Genomic DNA, 16,395 nt, shown 5'->3' on the forward strand with positions numbered 1-16,395 from the left:
GGAGGAGGAGGAGGAGGAGGAGGAGGAAACGCCGGGCCTGTCGCTCAGCTCCGGTCGCCAGTCTGAACCCGGCGGGTCAAACCAGGTGACGCGCACTCATGTGACTCCCGCCTTCACATCCCACAGCTCAGTCCAGCAGCAAAAGAAAAAAAAAAAAACCAAAACGTCTCCTTCTGCTCGTCGTCACTCCTGAGAGTTGATATTTTCCTCTCAACAAGTCAGAGTGAGTCAGGCTGACACATGATGAGCTCTGCTGTCTCTGCAGCTGCATCGATTCCTGCGTTGGCTAATGCATTTAGAAGCAAATGGAGGGGGGGAATGTTGTTCAGACAGCATCGATCAGAGCTCCACCTGGGGCCAGACTGGCAGAGCAGCTCAGTCTGAAACATGGGGGGGGAGGGAAAGGAGGATGGAGAGGAGGATGGAGAGGAGGACGGAGAGGAGGATGGAGAGGAGGACGGAAAGGAGGATGGAGAGGAGGACGGAGAGGAGGAGGGAGAGGAGGACGGAGAGGAGGAGGGAGGGGGGGGGGGAGGGGAGGGGGGCACACCTGCTTCATTCTCACCCTGATAGCCAGGCTGCAGTTTAGCTGCTTCATGTTGAACTGTGCATCAGGCTTTCAACTAAACCCACAAAGATCTGATGTAATTGCTATTTATGCAACTGCGCTCCAGTTTAAAGCTGCAGAGAGGGGATTTCTCTCTGCTTCCTGTCTGCGTTCTCACAGATGAAAAAGAAAAAAACGGGCTTCTGTGAGTGGGTTTTTTTTTTTCCTCACCTTTATTTCATGTCAGAGCAATTTGTCTCTTTGCTCAGGAATGCGCTGGTTTAAAAAAATAAAAATAAAGATGATAAATAAAAGAGCAGTTCCTGCTTTCCTGCAAAGTCCGGACGCGGAACGACAGGTTGCTGTAAACACCTTGCACAAAAAAAGGAAAAAAAAGAGAAAAAATGTGGCGAAATGTTGAGCAGGCCTGTTTTTTTCTGTTGTTGTTGCAGGAAACATTTCATAAACGGCTGGTTTCAGAAAACCATAAATTCTCTCGGTGAAACCATTCTCTCATGCGCCAACCAGAAACTTTGGTGGATTTTGGTCACAAAGTAGTTCCTCAAAGTTAGAGTGGGAAGAAAAATGCATTCTACTCCCTGTACTCTGATACACCTGAATAAAATCCAATACAAACAACCAAAAGTTTGAGTTCACCGAAGGTCAGGACGATTATCTGCAACTTAACATCGGCAGTATCATGCTGTGTTGTTGCATGAAGAAAACCTGAAACCAGGGTGAAAGCTCACCTTTCACCTCAACACATCACCAGAGTTACACCAGAATAGTATAAAACAAAGAGCATTCAAGTGCTAGAAAGGCCTAGTCAAAGTTCAGACCTATGTGAACTCAATAATGTGTGGTAAAAAAAAATTTAATTTATGTTTAAAGTCACTTCGTTCAATATGATTGAGTTTGCTCATGGAGACATTCGCTAAAAAGCTGCAACTAACTTGTTGACTCTGCTAAAGCAAATACATGCCACACTAATCAGATTGTATTGGTCTATCTATGAAAAAGGCAACAAATAAATTGAGGTTTTTGATTGACGTCGAACAAAATATGCTTAACTCCAGGAATAGTGTTGCAAAGCACTGCTAGTCTAAATTAAAAATTATTTTAGACAATAAACACTGTGGACAGTTAGCTTTTCTAATGTTTTGTTTTTTCTAATTAAAACATTACATCCAGTTTCAGTGGAAGTCCCCGTCCGCTTCGAGAATCATATCGAATGACGGTCCGAAGTCTCGGGCTGAACCCGACATCACCATATGTCGTCTAAAAAAGAAGAGGAGGCAGCAGTGGGGGAGCAGCTGGGCCTGCTGACCTCTAACACAGCAGCCGGGCGAAGACCGGACAAACGCTGCGCAGTTGCCTCTCTCTTTGTCACGGTAGACGTCCAAAGACAGCAACAGACACAGAAAAGAAAGAAAGAAGAAAAAATAAACCCATAGACAACAGACAGAACAAGGAGATGTGCTTCAGACAGGAAGTCAAATATAATGGCACAAACATCCATTTCCTGTTTGGGTCTGTTTGCATCTCTGTACGCCACACTGGCGGACAAAGAGAGGCGAGGATATTATTAATGCTAATGGCCAGGTGTTAGCATGCAGTCAGACAGCAAACGCAGCTCCCGACTGGGCGGTTGCCATGGAAATCCACAGCAGACGCAGCGTTTTGTCTTTGTCAGAGAGGGATGGATAATGAAACTGAATGTTAAGTCCTGGAGAAAACGAGAGGAAGAGTCAGGGGATTGTTTTTAATGATGAAGGCCACTCCATGGAGCTATTTTTTATTATCTCAAGATGGCCAAACTAATTTTATATCATTAGCTAAGGAAAGCAAATGTCAGTATGTCAAAATGACAAAGATTTTTATGGTTTACTCCAGCTTCAATATCTTTTTTAATCCTGTCTTGTTATTTATTTTAGCCCAGTACAACTTAATAGCAGTATATATGTAAAAGCATGCACAGAAGAGGCTTTTACACAAAGTTATCTCAAGATAAAAAAAACCCAATAATTTCTCCAATTTTCCAGTGAAAGAAACTTTATTTATTGTAACTACTTAATCTCAAGACAAAGCCCCATATCTTAGAGAATTATCGGGTATTTTCACAAGATAGTATTTTGCTAATTTGGCCTAGCAACACTTGCTGGACCGGTCACATTTGGGAATTTATTTTTATTATATTATGTGGAGGTAAATCATTATCTCCACATAATATCGCCTTTATTATGGTATTATTATCTTAATTTCTCAATATGACATTTATTTTTGTCTAAGGTAAACATGCTGCTAGCTTAGCAGTCGCAATTTAAAGTTGACCTTACAGGTCAAAGATAAACATCTAAAGATAACGATTTGTTAATCTCTATATTTTAGACAGAAGAAGGCAATCTTGCTTTAAAATGTATTTCCATAAAGCTATCTTGGAATAAAACTTAATTTATGCCAATATTTTTACATAAGAGTTTGTTTGTTTTCTAGTAATCTTGAAATAATTGCCTGCTTTGGGGTTAACTGTCTCATCTCTGAGCTCTTATTTTGAAATATTTTCTAGCTTTAACAACATAAATAGATCCATCACCTCAGGATAAGGAGATAAATAATGTATCTTGAGATACTGACATGAAAATATATTTCTAAGCATGTCCTTTCTAAGTGATTCAATCCAGCAGATGTTGGAATATTTTAGTTTAACCAGCAAAAAAAGAAGAAAAAAAAAGTTCCCTTCTTTAGGACAAAATGACACATTTGTGGTCAAAAGAAAGTATTTTCAGTGTCCGCTTCCGCCTTAAAAGAGCTGAAAGACAAAGACGCTACATCCATTAGCTGCCTGGTAATGGAGCTGCATTAGTGGGAGACTTCCTCTCAGTGACCGTTGATAAATCATGCCAGTAACAAAGAAATGCCTTCACTGGAGAAACAATGCTGGAGGGGCCAGATGGACAAATGCATCTAAATATAGACAAAACATTCATAATCTCCCGGGTGTTCGAAACGCGACCAGCTGGACAGGTTTGATGCTCGCCGGGGAGACCGAGCATCCGACCGCCCAACCCCAGCAAGGCAGTGACTCAGCAGCAGCTGTTGCTATGGGTTACCAGGCAGGACACGCGTGGGGATCAGCTCAGTGCTGACACATCTGACCCCCCACCCCCTTCCCCCAACCACCACCTCCCTGCGGCTGCTCCACCCTATCAGCTGCTCCCCCCTTTGAAATCCACTTTCTCTGGAAGACTGAGGAGAGGGGAGGTGCTAATCCCATCTGGGAGCGTGGAGCCGGCCGCCTCGTCCCTTCGCCACTTCCCCACTGACCTGCACGGCTACGCCGCTCTTCCCTCCCCCAGTGAGATTAATGCCTCATTAGGAGCATCTGATTTAACAGTAATCCACTTACACCAAGATTCGTTGACTAGCTGGTTTTTCCAAGATCAAATGTAGTTGAAGGGATTGAAGCTATTGTGTACATTTGTGAGATTTTGACTTCAATACCAAGATATCCTTGATGGTATTGGAAGTGTCATTACAAAACAATTTGCTCAGTCCTGTTAAAACACCCAGTAACTCCCTTCAGATGTACAAATACCTCTTAAAGCAGTGGTCTCAACCTGCAGTCCTTGAAGGCCAGAGACCCTCGTCTTACAAATTTGAATCAAATGACTAAACTGCTTCACTGGCATGCAGTCAAGCTCCACTAATGAGCTAATATTGGAACCAGGTGTGCTGAAGCAGAGACATCTGAAAGTTGCAGGACATTGAATTTTGAGACAATTGTCTTAAAGCAATACCATGCTAATGTCATTAGACCTTGTAGCAAGTGGCTAATTTTGGACAAAGGCAGAGTTAATCCCCTGCAGGAGACACCCTGCAATTCTGGGTCAGGCCAGGATATAACCACCAGGCCAACAGGTGCTCAATACAGAGTTGGTTTAAGGCCAGGTTTTGGGTGACACCAAAAGCAAATGAATGCTTGTTGCAAGGCCTCGACAAAACCGAGGTATTGCAGACATTTGGTTCAAGTGTTGAAGGGATAACTCTGCAATTGCAAAAATGCTAGCCCTTGAGGATTGGACTTTGGTTCAGCTTCGTTAGCACTGGAGTAGCATTTAGTCACAAGACTGTTTGGAGCAGTCAATTTTCTTGATCACAGGAAACAAGGCAGGCTTTGCAGATGTTTACTCAAGCTAATCATTTAGCAGGAAATTTGAAAGTCATGCAAGCATTTTGACAATGCAGGGAGCACACTCTCGAGGGTGTGACGTAGCCAGAATGAGCAGTCAAGAGTTCATTTTAGTAACAAATTCTTTTTATTACAACATTTCACGGTTTTCCATTTTCTGGCAATGGTTTGTGGCAGAGTAACATGACTGCTGGGAAATTTACAAAACTCCAAAAGAAGTTTGATTAACAGTTCAAAGCAAACACAGAACCAGTTACCCAAACAGTTTCCTCAACAGAGACGACTCAGGGAGGTTGCAACACAAGCGCTTCCCTGAATCGCTCAGAAAAACAAAGAGGGCCCAAGTGTGTTACAATCGGACCGCAAGATAGGTCCATTTGAGCTTCTCCTAGATCAAGATGGAATCCGTTATTTTTAATCCGTGTATACATACAAAAAAAAAAAAAAAAAAAAAAAAGGTTGTGACAGTATCAATTTTTGGGCATTTACATTTTGGCCAGCGTACGAACAAAGTTGTGCATTTCCGAAAATTAGAAGACGAAAAAGACAAAAAGAGCCTGACGCCTCAGCTTTGGCGCAAAAGCAGCCACACGGGATGCTGGGTGGTGGTGGTGAAGGTGGTGGTGGTGGTGAAGGTGCGACGATGAGCCTCCTGGAGCGCAGACCACGCCCCACCGTCTCTCAACCTATAGGCCAGCATCGGCAGTCTTGGTGGCGTTTGAACCAGATCAGAGCCCCCTCCTCCTCTGTTACAGGCCAACAGAACGGAGCACGAAGGTGGGAACCAGGTAGGGGGATGAGGCTGACAACGGCATCATCCGTCCACATGGCTGTGCAGCTTGGTTATAGTCGTCGATTCATAATTTCGGTTACAGAGTTATACAGCTAAAAGAAGTGACTGAAAACAAGGCAATGCAGGAGGAGAAGGGGGTGTACAGTGCATGACGGGAAGGGAGGGGCTTCATGATGCTTGCTTCTCCTGTTCAATGGCTGTCAAAGACAAAAATAAGGAGAGTTAGTAAACCTTTACTGGCAGTAAATCCTAGAAATCAAGAGTCCAAAGCTAGGGCTTACTCTCTTTTGTAGGCAGGGGGTTCTTCTCCTGCGTCTCCGTCTTCTTCAGCTTGGACTTGTCGAAGCTGGTCACCTCTGAGATGTCGGGCTTGTCACTCATTGTTGCAGTTGGTCTACGAGAAGAGGAGTAAAAAAAGAAAAATATGGAGTTAATTTACAGCACGTGCAAGAAACCTGAAGGAGGTGAAAAAGGAGCTTGTTGGATATTAATGACGCATTTTAAAAATCCGCCCAAGCATGCGGTCTTGTTTTTTATCAGGAAGAGGGGGAGGGAAAAAAAAGGGCGTTGCCTCCAAAAAAAAAAATCTCAGCCAACAAATATCACTTTCTCAGCTCGCTCCTTGTAATATGCACCGCAATGGACCGCCTCCTTTTGTTCGCCTGAGGAACAGCAGAGCCCGATTTCATCGGCATGCATCCCCGCTGCCCTGCGCACACAGCTCCGGGATGTTGCACCCAAGAGGGGGTGGGGACGCACAATGACACCGAAGCCAGTCTTAGTCTGGCATTTACATAACAATGGGAGTTCCCATGCTGCGTAGACTTTGGGGGGGACTGATGGGGAGTATAATGAAAAGCAGGGAATGTATGCCTTTTATTTAGAATTCAATTTAAATTCAGAAGCTTGGTGTTCAATTTGAGCGCGGATGGCAGCTGTGCAACATCCGCAAATTCACCAATCACGTACTTCTGGCGTCGGGGTAGCAGTCGGAGGGAACCACCGCCCAGATTTTCATTCAGCTTCCCCTTAAATGAAACAAAACTTCAGCTTCACTTTCTGTCTTGGTTTTAACAGAGAAAGTTAGGGGGGGAGGAAAGGGATTTATAAACGGGAAATAGTCCGCTGCGCAAGATAAAAGCAGCGGGTTGATAACGGGACTGAGCGCGTGCAGCTCACGCGCACACAGAGCAACAAAGAAAAGACAAGACAAAGCACGAATTAAGCTTTGATGTTACATCATGCCAAATTATTTTTACCGAATTAAAATGTACAAGTGAAGCCAATTAAATAAGTTTCCTTCCTAATCCATTTGTATATTGCCTAAAAAAAAAAAATCCTTCCTCTGCGTCTTCATCAAATTCCAACATTAATCCCACTGCTTGGTTCCCCACAAACGCTGCTGGAACCTCATAAGGGGGACAAAGATGTGAGAAACAAGCCGAGAAGAGGCGCTTACCGATGTGCTGGCTCACTGATGAGACTTCTCTGCTCGGCGGGTTGCAGCAGTAGTGCTGGCGTCTTTGCGCAAGCCTCTCATATACTCAGAAATATGCTAATGACGTCTGACATCACCAGCTTTCCTCCCCGATATTCGCTCGCCGTCGCCCCCCGCTGGACGACAGAGGTAGTACACGCTCTCCAAAATTTCCAAAAAGGGAAGCAAAAGGGTAAAGGAATGAAAGTACGTGGATTTAAATTTTAAACGTGACCCAAAATGCTCCACACGAGACACGCGCACTTGATGTCATCCATAATACTAAGGTGACGTATTAGTGTCAAAATATAAGTGCTTAAAAATGTGCTCTTCCTGACGTTTAGCTTTCTTCCTACTAATTTGTGAATACTGGGCGCCACCTGGTGGCGATGAGGCGTACATCTCCGCTAATTTTGTTCACACCCGTCGTAGTTGGGGTTGCAGAATAAAGAAAGTTTAAGCAAAACGTTTATCCCCAAAACAATTTATTTATATATTCACACAATTATATATGTATGAATGAAACCGTGGCATTGTTATTAGTCCACATTCCTTCTTAAAGCAGTTTTAGTGCTTGATACATCTAAACATCCTTTAGAGAAATACAGGCAGAACACGCATGTTCCTCAAATRCGCTTTAAAAATAAAAAGTGCAGCTTTTATGTGAGAATTATCAGATCAATGTTAATAAGAAGTAGGTTTCATATATTCAAGAGGAATTTCAATAAACTAGAAGGAACTTAAATTAAAATAATTTCCAGTTGTGTATTTTATTGGTTTATGTTCATCAAATATGGAAAAATCTTTGCAGTTCCACTAATTAAAGGTTATGCAGCTTTTTCTGTCCAGTTTGATCATTTCCTGCATTTTTTGACATTTTGCAGACACCAGTCCATATTTGTTTGTTTTTGCACTTTCATTACCGCCACTTTGCTTAAAATACGTATTCAAACTCCACTTCCACGCAGGTACAAAATGAATTAGCCCAATTTCTTTCATGTTTCATAGACTTAATCAAGTATTTATTTCTGCTAACTGCTGGCGTAAAAGAGAAAAATCAGACTCAGTTGGGATCAGTTTGCAATTTTCAGCGCTTTATTATTAAAAGAAACAGCTTTTCCTGTGGTACATTTAAAAAAAAAAAAAAAAAAAAAGATCAGCACATTTCTTTCTTTTAAAAATCACCTTTCAAGCCACTTTCAGGCACACTGTGAAACCTGCCTTTACTCAACAGAAGTGACCCGTTACAGCTGTGGCAGCGACGCCGCTTTACAACAAACAGGTCCCGGATTCTTAACACTATTTTAATAAAGAAAAATAAAAAAAAAAAGCTTTGGGCTCCATCGATTCTCATGACCTTTTTTTTGAGAGAGCAGGCGACACGCCTGCCGCAGGCTCCTCGCGTTAGTTAGAACTTTTTAGTACAATCAGAAGGATTAGATCGGAGAGAGGTCATGCTAACGTCATGACAGCAGCTTGCATTTATTGTGGCTCATGAAAAATAATAATAATAATAAAAATAAAAACTGATGACATAATCTGAATCCCTAATCAAGTCAGACTGTTAGTGGGTTAAAAAGCTTAGGAGACACTCTTAAATGTTTGCGCCGCATGCCAGAGAGGAATGCACGACTGAAACTGGATTCAGCAAGAAATTTAAAAAAAATAAAAAAAGAAATAAGATGTGACATGATGGACCACTTGGTTGAAGTGAAACTTAGAACTAACAGGAAAGTCATAAATACAAACTTGGTCTTTGTCTGCTGGGTGGAAATGTCACTGACGATGTGTGTGTGTGTGTGTGTGTGTGTGTGTGTGTGTGTGTGTGTGTGTGTGTGTGTGTGTGACCGTTTTGGGAGTCACACGAGCGAGACAGTTCGGCCAGAAAGTGCCAGCCAGAGAGGCCTCGTGGGAGGAGAATGATGATGATGATGTGGAGGAGGAGGAGGGCGGGGTGGTTCTTCCTCACAGAGGCACGTGGCTGAAGAGATACGAAACCGATTCGCCGTTGTGGGTCCTCCTGATCGCCTCGGCCAGGATCATGGAGATGTCGATGACCTGGTGAGAAGCGCAGGAGCCAGCTCAGTTCTGCAGAACACTTTGTAAAAGTTTCACTTCCGTCCTCCGGTGCATTCACTGAGGCTCCGAAAACTAAAACAACTCTCAGTGACATTCAAGCACAGTTCAATAATCCTCAAGGTAAGTTTTCAAACTTTTCCAGCCCAACTTAGGAGATAAAAACAACACAAATTAACTCGAGAAGACAGTTTCAATTCACCATTATATGATACAGTTTATCCAATTTAGTTACTAAGTTATTTAAGGACAAAAAAAAGTCAACGTTTCAGAAGCAAGAAGGGAGACTACAAACGAGTCTACGGGGAAGATTGGGGCAGAAGTTCATCAAAAACAGAAGACTTCTGGAATGAAATCCAAAACCTTTGACTCAAGTCGAGGGAATCAGTAAGTGACCTTCAGAATTAGCAGGAAAAAAAAAAGAAGTAAAAAGCCTACCTGTATCTTTGGGCACGCCTTCATCTTCTCCTCCTGTGGGATGGTGTTGGTCACCACCACGGCCTCAAACGGCGCGCTGTTGATGCGGGAGATGGCCGGGCCGGAGAAGATGCCGTGCGTGAGGATGGCGTAGACCTTGGTGGCGCCGGCATCGATCAACCTGACGGACGACAAACCAACACGGCGCCTTTGAGAGAGACGCTCGGGGCAAGCGGCGAACGCCTCGAGGACCTGAATGGGGTGGGGAGGGAAGAGGGGGGGACCAACTTGTCGGCGGCGTGGCAGACGGTGCCACACGTGTCGGCCATGTCGTCCACCAGGATGGCCACGCGGTCCTTGACGTCCCCGACCAGAACCATGCGGTCCACTTCGTTGGCCTTCTTCCTCTCTTTGTGGATGAGGGCGAAGTCCACGTTGAGGCGGTCGGCGATGGACGTCACGCTGCGCGAGACACAACCAAAGCCAAACAGAATCAAACCGAGTTTGTTAATCGGCTGTGCCTGCGCGACGAGCAGCAAAACCGTCTCCGGCTTATCCGACCCGGCAACGCTGCCCTTTGACCCCCCGACGCATCTTATCAAATCTGCTCACCGCTTTGCTCCGCCGGCGTCTGGAGACACGATGATGCAATTCTTCCACTCAGGAATGTTTTCTTTGATCCACTGCAGGACGGCGGGCTCTGCGTACAGGTTGTCCACGGCGATGTCAAAGAATCCCTTCAGAACACACACACAAAAATAAATACATATTTGGCTTATGAGCTCAGAAAACCTCACAATTTTGAGGAATTCATTCAGTTGATAAGTCCTCGACTTCCTACCTTCTTAAAGTTCAGTAAGCATGCATGAACTGTTTCCTAGGCGACTAAATGCGAGCCAAGAGACATTTAAATGCTTTTAAACAAGAGAAGAAAAATTAAAACAGACAACAGATGGCTAAACTCACCTAAATCTACAGTCATATATATATAATTCAAGTTTAAGGCAACAGAAAACTGATCAGAGTAAGGAAGTAATTATTAATTTAAAATAAATAAAAATAAAATTAGTGGGACTTTAACAGGAACTCRGACAGTGAACTTTTCTGCCAGATCTGGTGTGAATTGTTTTTAGGATGATTGAAATTAATAATCATATAGAATAATTAATTAAAATGCGTATTTATTGAATGTTGAAGGCATGTTTATTTTACCGTATAAATATTTACTTCAGGATTAGTCCAGTTTACCGTATTTTCCTCAAAAGCCAACAGTGCGCCTTATAATCCGGTGCACCTTATATATGGACCAATATTGAGCCACAACAGGTCTAACAACTACAGTAAGCAGCCGGCGACTTCATTTTCGCCCGCAGAAGAAGAAGCGCGCGGTGCATGCTGGGATAGTTGTCAGAACGCTGGTTTGTTAATAAAGTTTGACTGACCTATCTACCTACCGACCTGATAATCAGGTGGTCTGCAGGTTATTTAGCACCACGTTTTTCATGAACATGCTGTGCGCGAACGGAGAAGGGCGACCATCGTCCGGCCACGCCCCAGGCCAGCCGCGGAACGCTCTCCTCGCCGACCGGAGAGTCGGACTGTTTTGCTGACATTCTTTATGTAAACAAAGTGGCTTTAGACATTCATCCGGGGTGCTTCGACTAGGGTTGCCAACGGACCAGCCCCTTTACATTTAAAGCCGGGGGGGAAGAGAGACAGAGACTGCGGCAGCAGCGTGTCGGTTGGTCTATGTTACCCAGAAAGCAGTTGGGCACAATATTGCAACACCAACACCGTGAGTGAAACAATGACTGGGGCAGCATTACTATATGAGGTACTCTGGACCTCTTTTTTATTAGTATACATCCACATTTGTATAGGTTCAATACGGTATGGGTGGCAACCCTAACTGTAGTGTCTATTCTATATAGTGTCTATTCTTATATATGAAAAAGGTTATAAAATAGGCCATTCATTGAAGGCGCGCCTTATAGTGCGGAAAATACGGTACATCATAAGTTTATTTTATCTGTGAAGCTCACCCATTAAAATAAGTGGGCGGGGCCAACAGTGCAGAAGATAAGGTGATTGGTCAGCACTGTGGCTGCTGGAAATTATGTCATGACAGACTGAAGCACTGGAAATATGAAACAATTATGTGGCTTCAATATGTTTCATCAACAAATGTTCAAAATATTTCACAAAACGATGCATAAATATGATTAAAGTTTTGTTTTTATTAAAATGTTATTTGTTTTTATTAAAATGTTATTTATTAAAATGAAACAAAAATGTGCATAAGTTATTTATTTGATAGTGGCACATTTGGTCTTCCATATTATGCATCTTTATAAATACGGATATATAAAAAAGACTCAGATGTTTGCACAAGCATAATAACTTTGGAAAAATGTGCTAAAGAATTGACCATTTTTTTAAAATGTAAAGTTGTTGTTTTTTTTAAAGGCTAACTTTATCAGTTTTCACTGTTTCTTAATGCAACATGCAAAACATTTCCACAAAGGAATGTTATTTTTACAACRTAGTTTTTTTTTTTAAGTTGCAAACAATGTGTTTTCTGATATCTTTGTCTGTAAAAATATTTTTTAAATTTATTGACCCTACTAAAAATAAATAAATAAACCGTAAAATTATTGTAGAATTTAAAAATCTAAACAAATTTTCTAAGACAGGAGTTAAAAAATATATATATTTTTTCCTTTTGGAAAGTCTAAACAAGTGTTCAGCTGAACCCTAACCATTCTATTTGCAACCCATCTATTTCAACATGCACTGCCCTATTACATCATCACCTTTCTACATAATGACCTGTCAATCACTTATTTAGCATTTCTTCTATGTATAATCTGAAATATTTTCTTTTAATTAGAATATAAATAAAACGTATTTAACAAGAATTGAGAACAAAGTCAGCTTTTTTTGTTTCTAGACCTTAAATTTTGTGAAGAGTGAACACTTATAAAAACGTAAAGAACAAGGAGAAGAAGGAGAAGGAGAAGAAGGAGAGGAGAAGAAGAAGTCTGGAAGTCTTTTTAAACCGAGATAAAACTTAAGTCAAATTTAGAGTGTTTTTTATGTCTTTACACATGTTCGTCTGGCAGGTTGAGCTCACACACCTGGATCTGCGATGCGTGGAGGTCCATGGTGATGATGTGGTCAGCGCCGGCCACCGACAGCATGTTGGCGACCAGCTTGGCCGATATAGGCGCTCGACTCTGAATCAAACAGAAAAACAAAACAAAACGATGAAACGGTGCAGACGCGCTGTGCTTCTGAAGCGTGCCGGCACGTGCAGAAAATGCTGCAAGACTTTTTTTTTTTTCCTCTTTTGAGAGTCGCCACTTCGGCGCTGCAGGGGGAATAACTCTCTGGGCTCTGCGGCTCGCCTGACCTTGTCCTTCTTGTCCTGCCGGGCGTACGGGAAGCAGGGGATGACGGCGGTGACGCGGGACGACGAGGCGATCTTGCAGGCGTTGATCATGATCAGCAGCTCCATCAAGTTGTCGTTGATTTCGCCGCAGCCGCTTTGGATGATGTAGACGTCCTCGCCGCGCACGCTCTCCCCGATTTCCACGCTGTCGGGGGAGGGGGAGAGTAAAAAAATAAAAATAACGACATTAGCAGCATTGCTGTGTTCCAGGCTGTTTGGGTTGCCGGCGGCACGTAACCGGAGATTAATGTTGAACAAATTCCAGCTGTATAACAAAAAGCAATCAGAGGAATAATATGAGAAATCATTTCCAGGAACTCCCTCCACTCTGGTCCTTGACCTTTGGGGTCATCTGGTCGGACCGGCGCTGCAGCAGAGCGGAGCTGCGAGAAGGCAACAGCGCAATCTTTGTTGTTGTGCTTTGCGCCACACAAACAGATCCAGTTCCCTGGAGAGAAAGCTAACTCTGGATTATCTGAATTGTTTTTTCTTTTTTTCAAGTCGTTAGTGGAAACATTACCAGCTTAAAACAAAGAGAGAGATAAAAAGGTTGAGGCATCGTTAAAAGCTCTGACCTCCTTTGACGAGGGTGAGATTATAAATCACAGCGTGTGTCTAAGAGCAGCATCAAATTTTAAGTTTCGCAACTTTGACTAGGCCGTTCTGACACACTCAGACTCAAATCTTGTGTGGGTTTTCTTCCAGAATTTAACTCCACCTTCCCACTTTGCCACAACAAAACTTCCCCATCTCCGCTTCAGAAAAGCATCGGCAACTTATTTTTACCATTTACCATAAAACAAAAATAAACAACAAGTGACCCTTGCAAACAAAAGAAGGCTACTCAAACTGCTTTGTTTGCCACAAGTCCATGCTGAAACGAACGCTGCAGTGGGGAAAACAACCACCACGATGGAGGGGCATGAGGCCCAAAAAGGTCATCCTTCCCAGTAGCGCACATGAGCTGAGAGAAACGGGTTAAAGCCGGGGGCAGAGAATCGTCTGTAAAAGACGACACCGGTCAGAAAGGTTGGAAATTAGTGAGCACAGATTGTGTTGATGTGATGTGACCACAGCGGAGTTGAGAGTAACTAACCTCCCTGACGCAGAGCGGCAATGCAGCAGGGAGCTGGTGGGAGCTCTCTGATCCGCTCCGAACCGTAACCCAATCACATCCGAGCGCAGGAAAAATGACTGGAAATGAATGATCACCGACTGCATACGTTACTGGACAGAGCCTGCCTGAGATTGACGTGACAATTTCAGCGTCTGCTCCCGACGACTGAGAGGCTGCAACCCAACAACTGTTAAATATTTGCTCCTGCATGTATGACTTCTAAAAAATGTAAGGTACACCAATTTTTATGAATTATTTTTACATTTTGTTTAATTATGAAAAAAAAAAAAGCTAAGTAGCTTAACTTACTGAATGTATTTTAAATGGGGTTTTTTGTTTTTAATTAAATTAAAATTATATTGATTTTCCTTTTGGATCAATAAAGTACACTTACATTTGCATATTGTGCACTTAAACTACTGAATAAATTGTTGGAACTACTTTAAATACTGTAATAACATAAACCTGTTTTCATGTGATAAATATGGGCGTTTCCTATATTATTTATTTTTTATGCTAACGATGTAAACCTGTATTGTTATTTTTGTCTCCAAAATCTAAGCATAAAATAGAACATTACAAAAACCTCGATATAAAGCAACAATTACATACATATGTGCAACAGTACATGAAAAATAATGCAACAGATATCAGTCAGGCTAAACAGAAGAAGGCCACACGGTATTGCAACGTATTGTAACGTCCAATTTAGTACACAAAAAAAATCGAGTCCAGTGTCCCAAGTTGCAAATGTTAGCTTCTTAGCTAACTATGAGAACTTTAGCAAGACCGTGAAAAATGAGACACAAAGTCTTGTCACAGCAAGCAGCGAATACGCATAACTATTATTCAGAATCTAAAGTCAGACTTTCTGCTTCGTTCGAACTGCAAGCATGTAAAAAAAACAAAACATAACAAGACACTTAAATATGGGCTTTTGTCCGAGTATGGGAACACTAGCATTAGCTTGCTGTGTTTACATGAGGCTACATGTTAGCCTTGAAGCTAAGCTACACACACGTGATAACGGTGATGGAGCACCGTACGAGACCAACAGCTTGATTTTAACATGCAAAAATGACCAATACAAAAAGGGAAACACAGTGTTTGAATAAACCACGGACCCACCACGTCTCTTGGTTACTAAACTTCTTGGTGATCACCTTCCCGAGCTCCAGTCCGAGCCGATCAGCCACTTTCTGGGACAGGTCATGATGGGAGCTCCCGCTGAAAAGCACGATGTTAGGCATGTCCACAAAAATGAGGGATTCCGCTGCAGACGGGTTAAAAACAAAAAGGCGACGGAGATCGCGGAAGCAATGAGGGGTCTCTCCCCGCAGGGTGATGAAGACGGGGGGAAGTCAAGAGTGCTAATGTTGCAGCTTGAGCATGGCACAGTCGCAGCGCTGAGGACAGACGGCAGAGAGGAAATATGAGGTCAGTATTTGCATGTAGAAAGGAAGAACCCGCTTCTCATTGGATAGTGCGGAGAGTCACTGATACACGCACAGTCATTGTTTACTATATATGATATGGCAAGCTTTGTAACATATAATTAACTCACGCCGCTGTCTGTAATTAATTTTACAGATAACATTAGCACGCTTACTCATTAACTTTAGGTATTAACGAGATATATCGGGGTAATAACATTATATTGCCGGCATGTGAACTGAAATAAATGTTGACCATATATGTATGGTAAGAAGTGTTATATAATTACAGGTGAGCTCCCACTTTGTACTTGCATGTTGCCATTTCGTCCTTTCTTCTTCCATTTTGTACGAACCATTTCATCCCCAAATACTTCTGTGAAATATTGTCTATCAGTTCAGTTTTCTTTTCACCAATTATGTTTGTAATCATAAAAATGCTGAAATCCCCTTCACAATTTAATTCAATATTACATTATTTTATAAATTCTTTGTATTACACTATTTCCTTTTTATAACAAGGGAAGTAATCAACATATTTGCCAACTTGCACCGTGATGACAGACATTTTAAAACAGTTGTACAATAAGACAGATATTTTTTTCAGTTTGCAAAAATCTATGTCTGCGTGTGTTAAAGCATCAAAGCAAAGAGAAGGTTAATTTGTTTAACTCTAAATTCCGGTTTGGCTTAAAAGGTGAAATTTCACATGGAAAGAAATATATATATTGGAAAGTACTTTGAAGCTGAAAATCAAAGTAGAAAAGTTGGAGATTTCTCTTAAGCCCAGAACTCAAAATCCAACATGGCTGCCTAGTGTGTACAATCAAGTGACAACTGCAGTAATAATAATTTGACCTATATTTTTTTTGCACAGCAAAGTGAAGTCCTATCC

The 16,395-nt window shown here is 42.3% G+C and overlaps 2 protein-coding genes across 2 annotated transcripts; both read right to left on the reverse strand.

Annotated features, from left to right (window-relative positions):
- Window positions 1-4,840: 4,840 nt before the first annotated feature.
- Window positions 4,841-7,096, reverse strand: LOC103474715 (thymosin beta-12). Its single transcript, XM_008425873.1, has 3 exons — window positions 6,989-7,096; window positions 5,811-5,923; window positions 4,841-5,726 (listed from the first exon to the last, which is right to left on the reverse strand). The coding sequence occupies exons 2-3, from the start codon at window positions 5,908-5,910 to the stop codon at window positions 5,698-5,700; spliced, it is 129 nt and encodes a 42-aa protein (XP_008424095.1). The 5' UTR covers window positions 5,911-5,923; window positions 6,989-7,096; the 3' UTR covers window positions 4,841-5,697.
- A 983-nt stretch (window positions 7,097-8,079) lies between these two features.
- Window positions 8,080-15,494, reverse strand: LOC103474695 (ribose-phosphate pyrophosphokinase 2). The gene is made up of 7 exons (XM_008425835.2): window positions 15,196-15,494; window positions 12,912-13,095; window positions 12,637-12,735; window positions 10,112-10,236; window positions 9,788-9,961; window positions 9,521-9,680; window positions 8,080-9,064 (listed from the first exon to the last, which is right to left on the reverse strand). The coding sequence occupies exons 1-7, from the start codon at window positions 15,315-15,317 to the stop codon at window positions 8,972-8,974; spliced, it is 957 nt and encodes a 318-aa protein (XP_008424057.1). The 5' UTR covers window positions 15,318-15,494; the 3' UTR covers window positions 8,080-8,971.
- Window positions 15,495-16,395: the final 901 nt, after the last annotated feature.

Source organism: Poecilia reticulata, linkage group LG2, assembly GCF_000633615.1.
Source record: "Poecilia reticulata strain Guanapo linkage group LG2, Guppy_female_1.0+MT, whole genome shotgun sequence".
Taxonomy (NCBI): domain Eukaryota; kingdom Metazoa; phylum Chordata; class Actinopteri; order Cyprinodontiformes; family Poeciliidae; genus Poecilia; species Poecilia reticulata.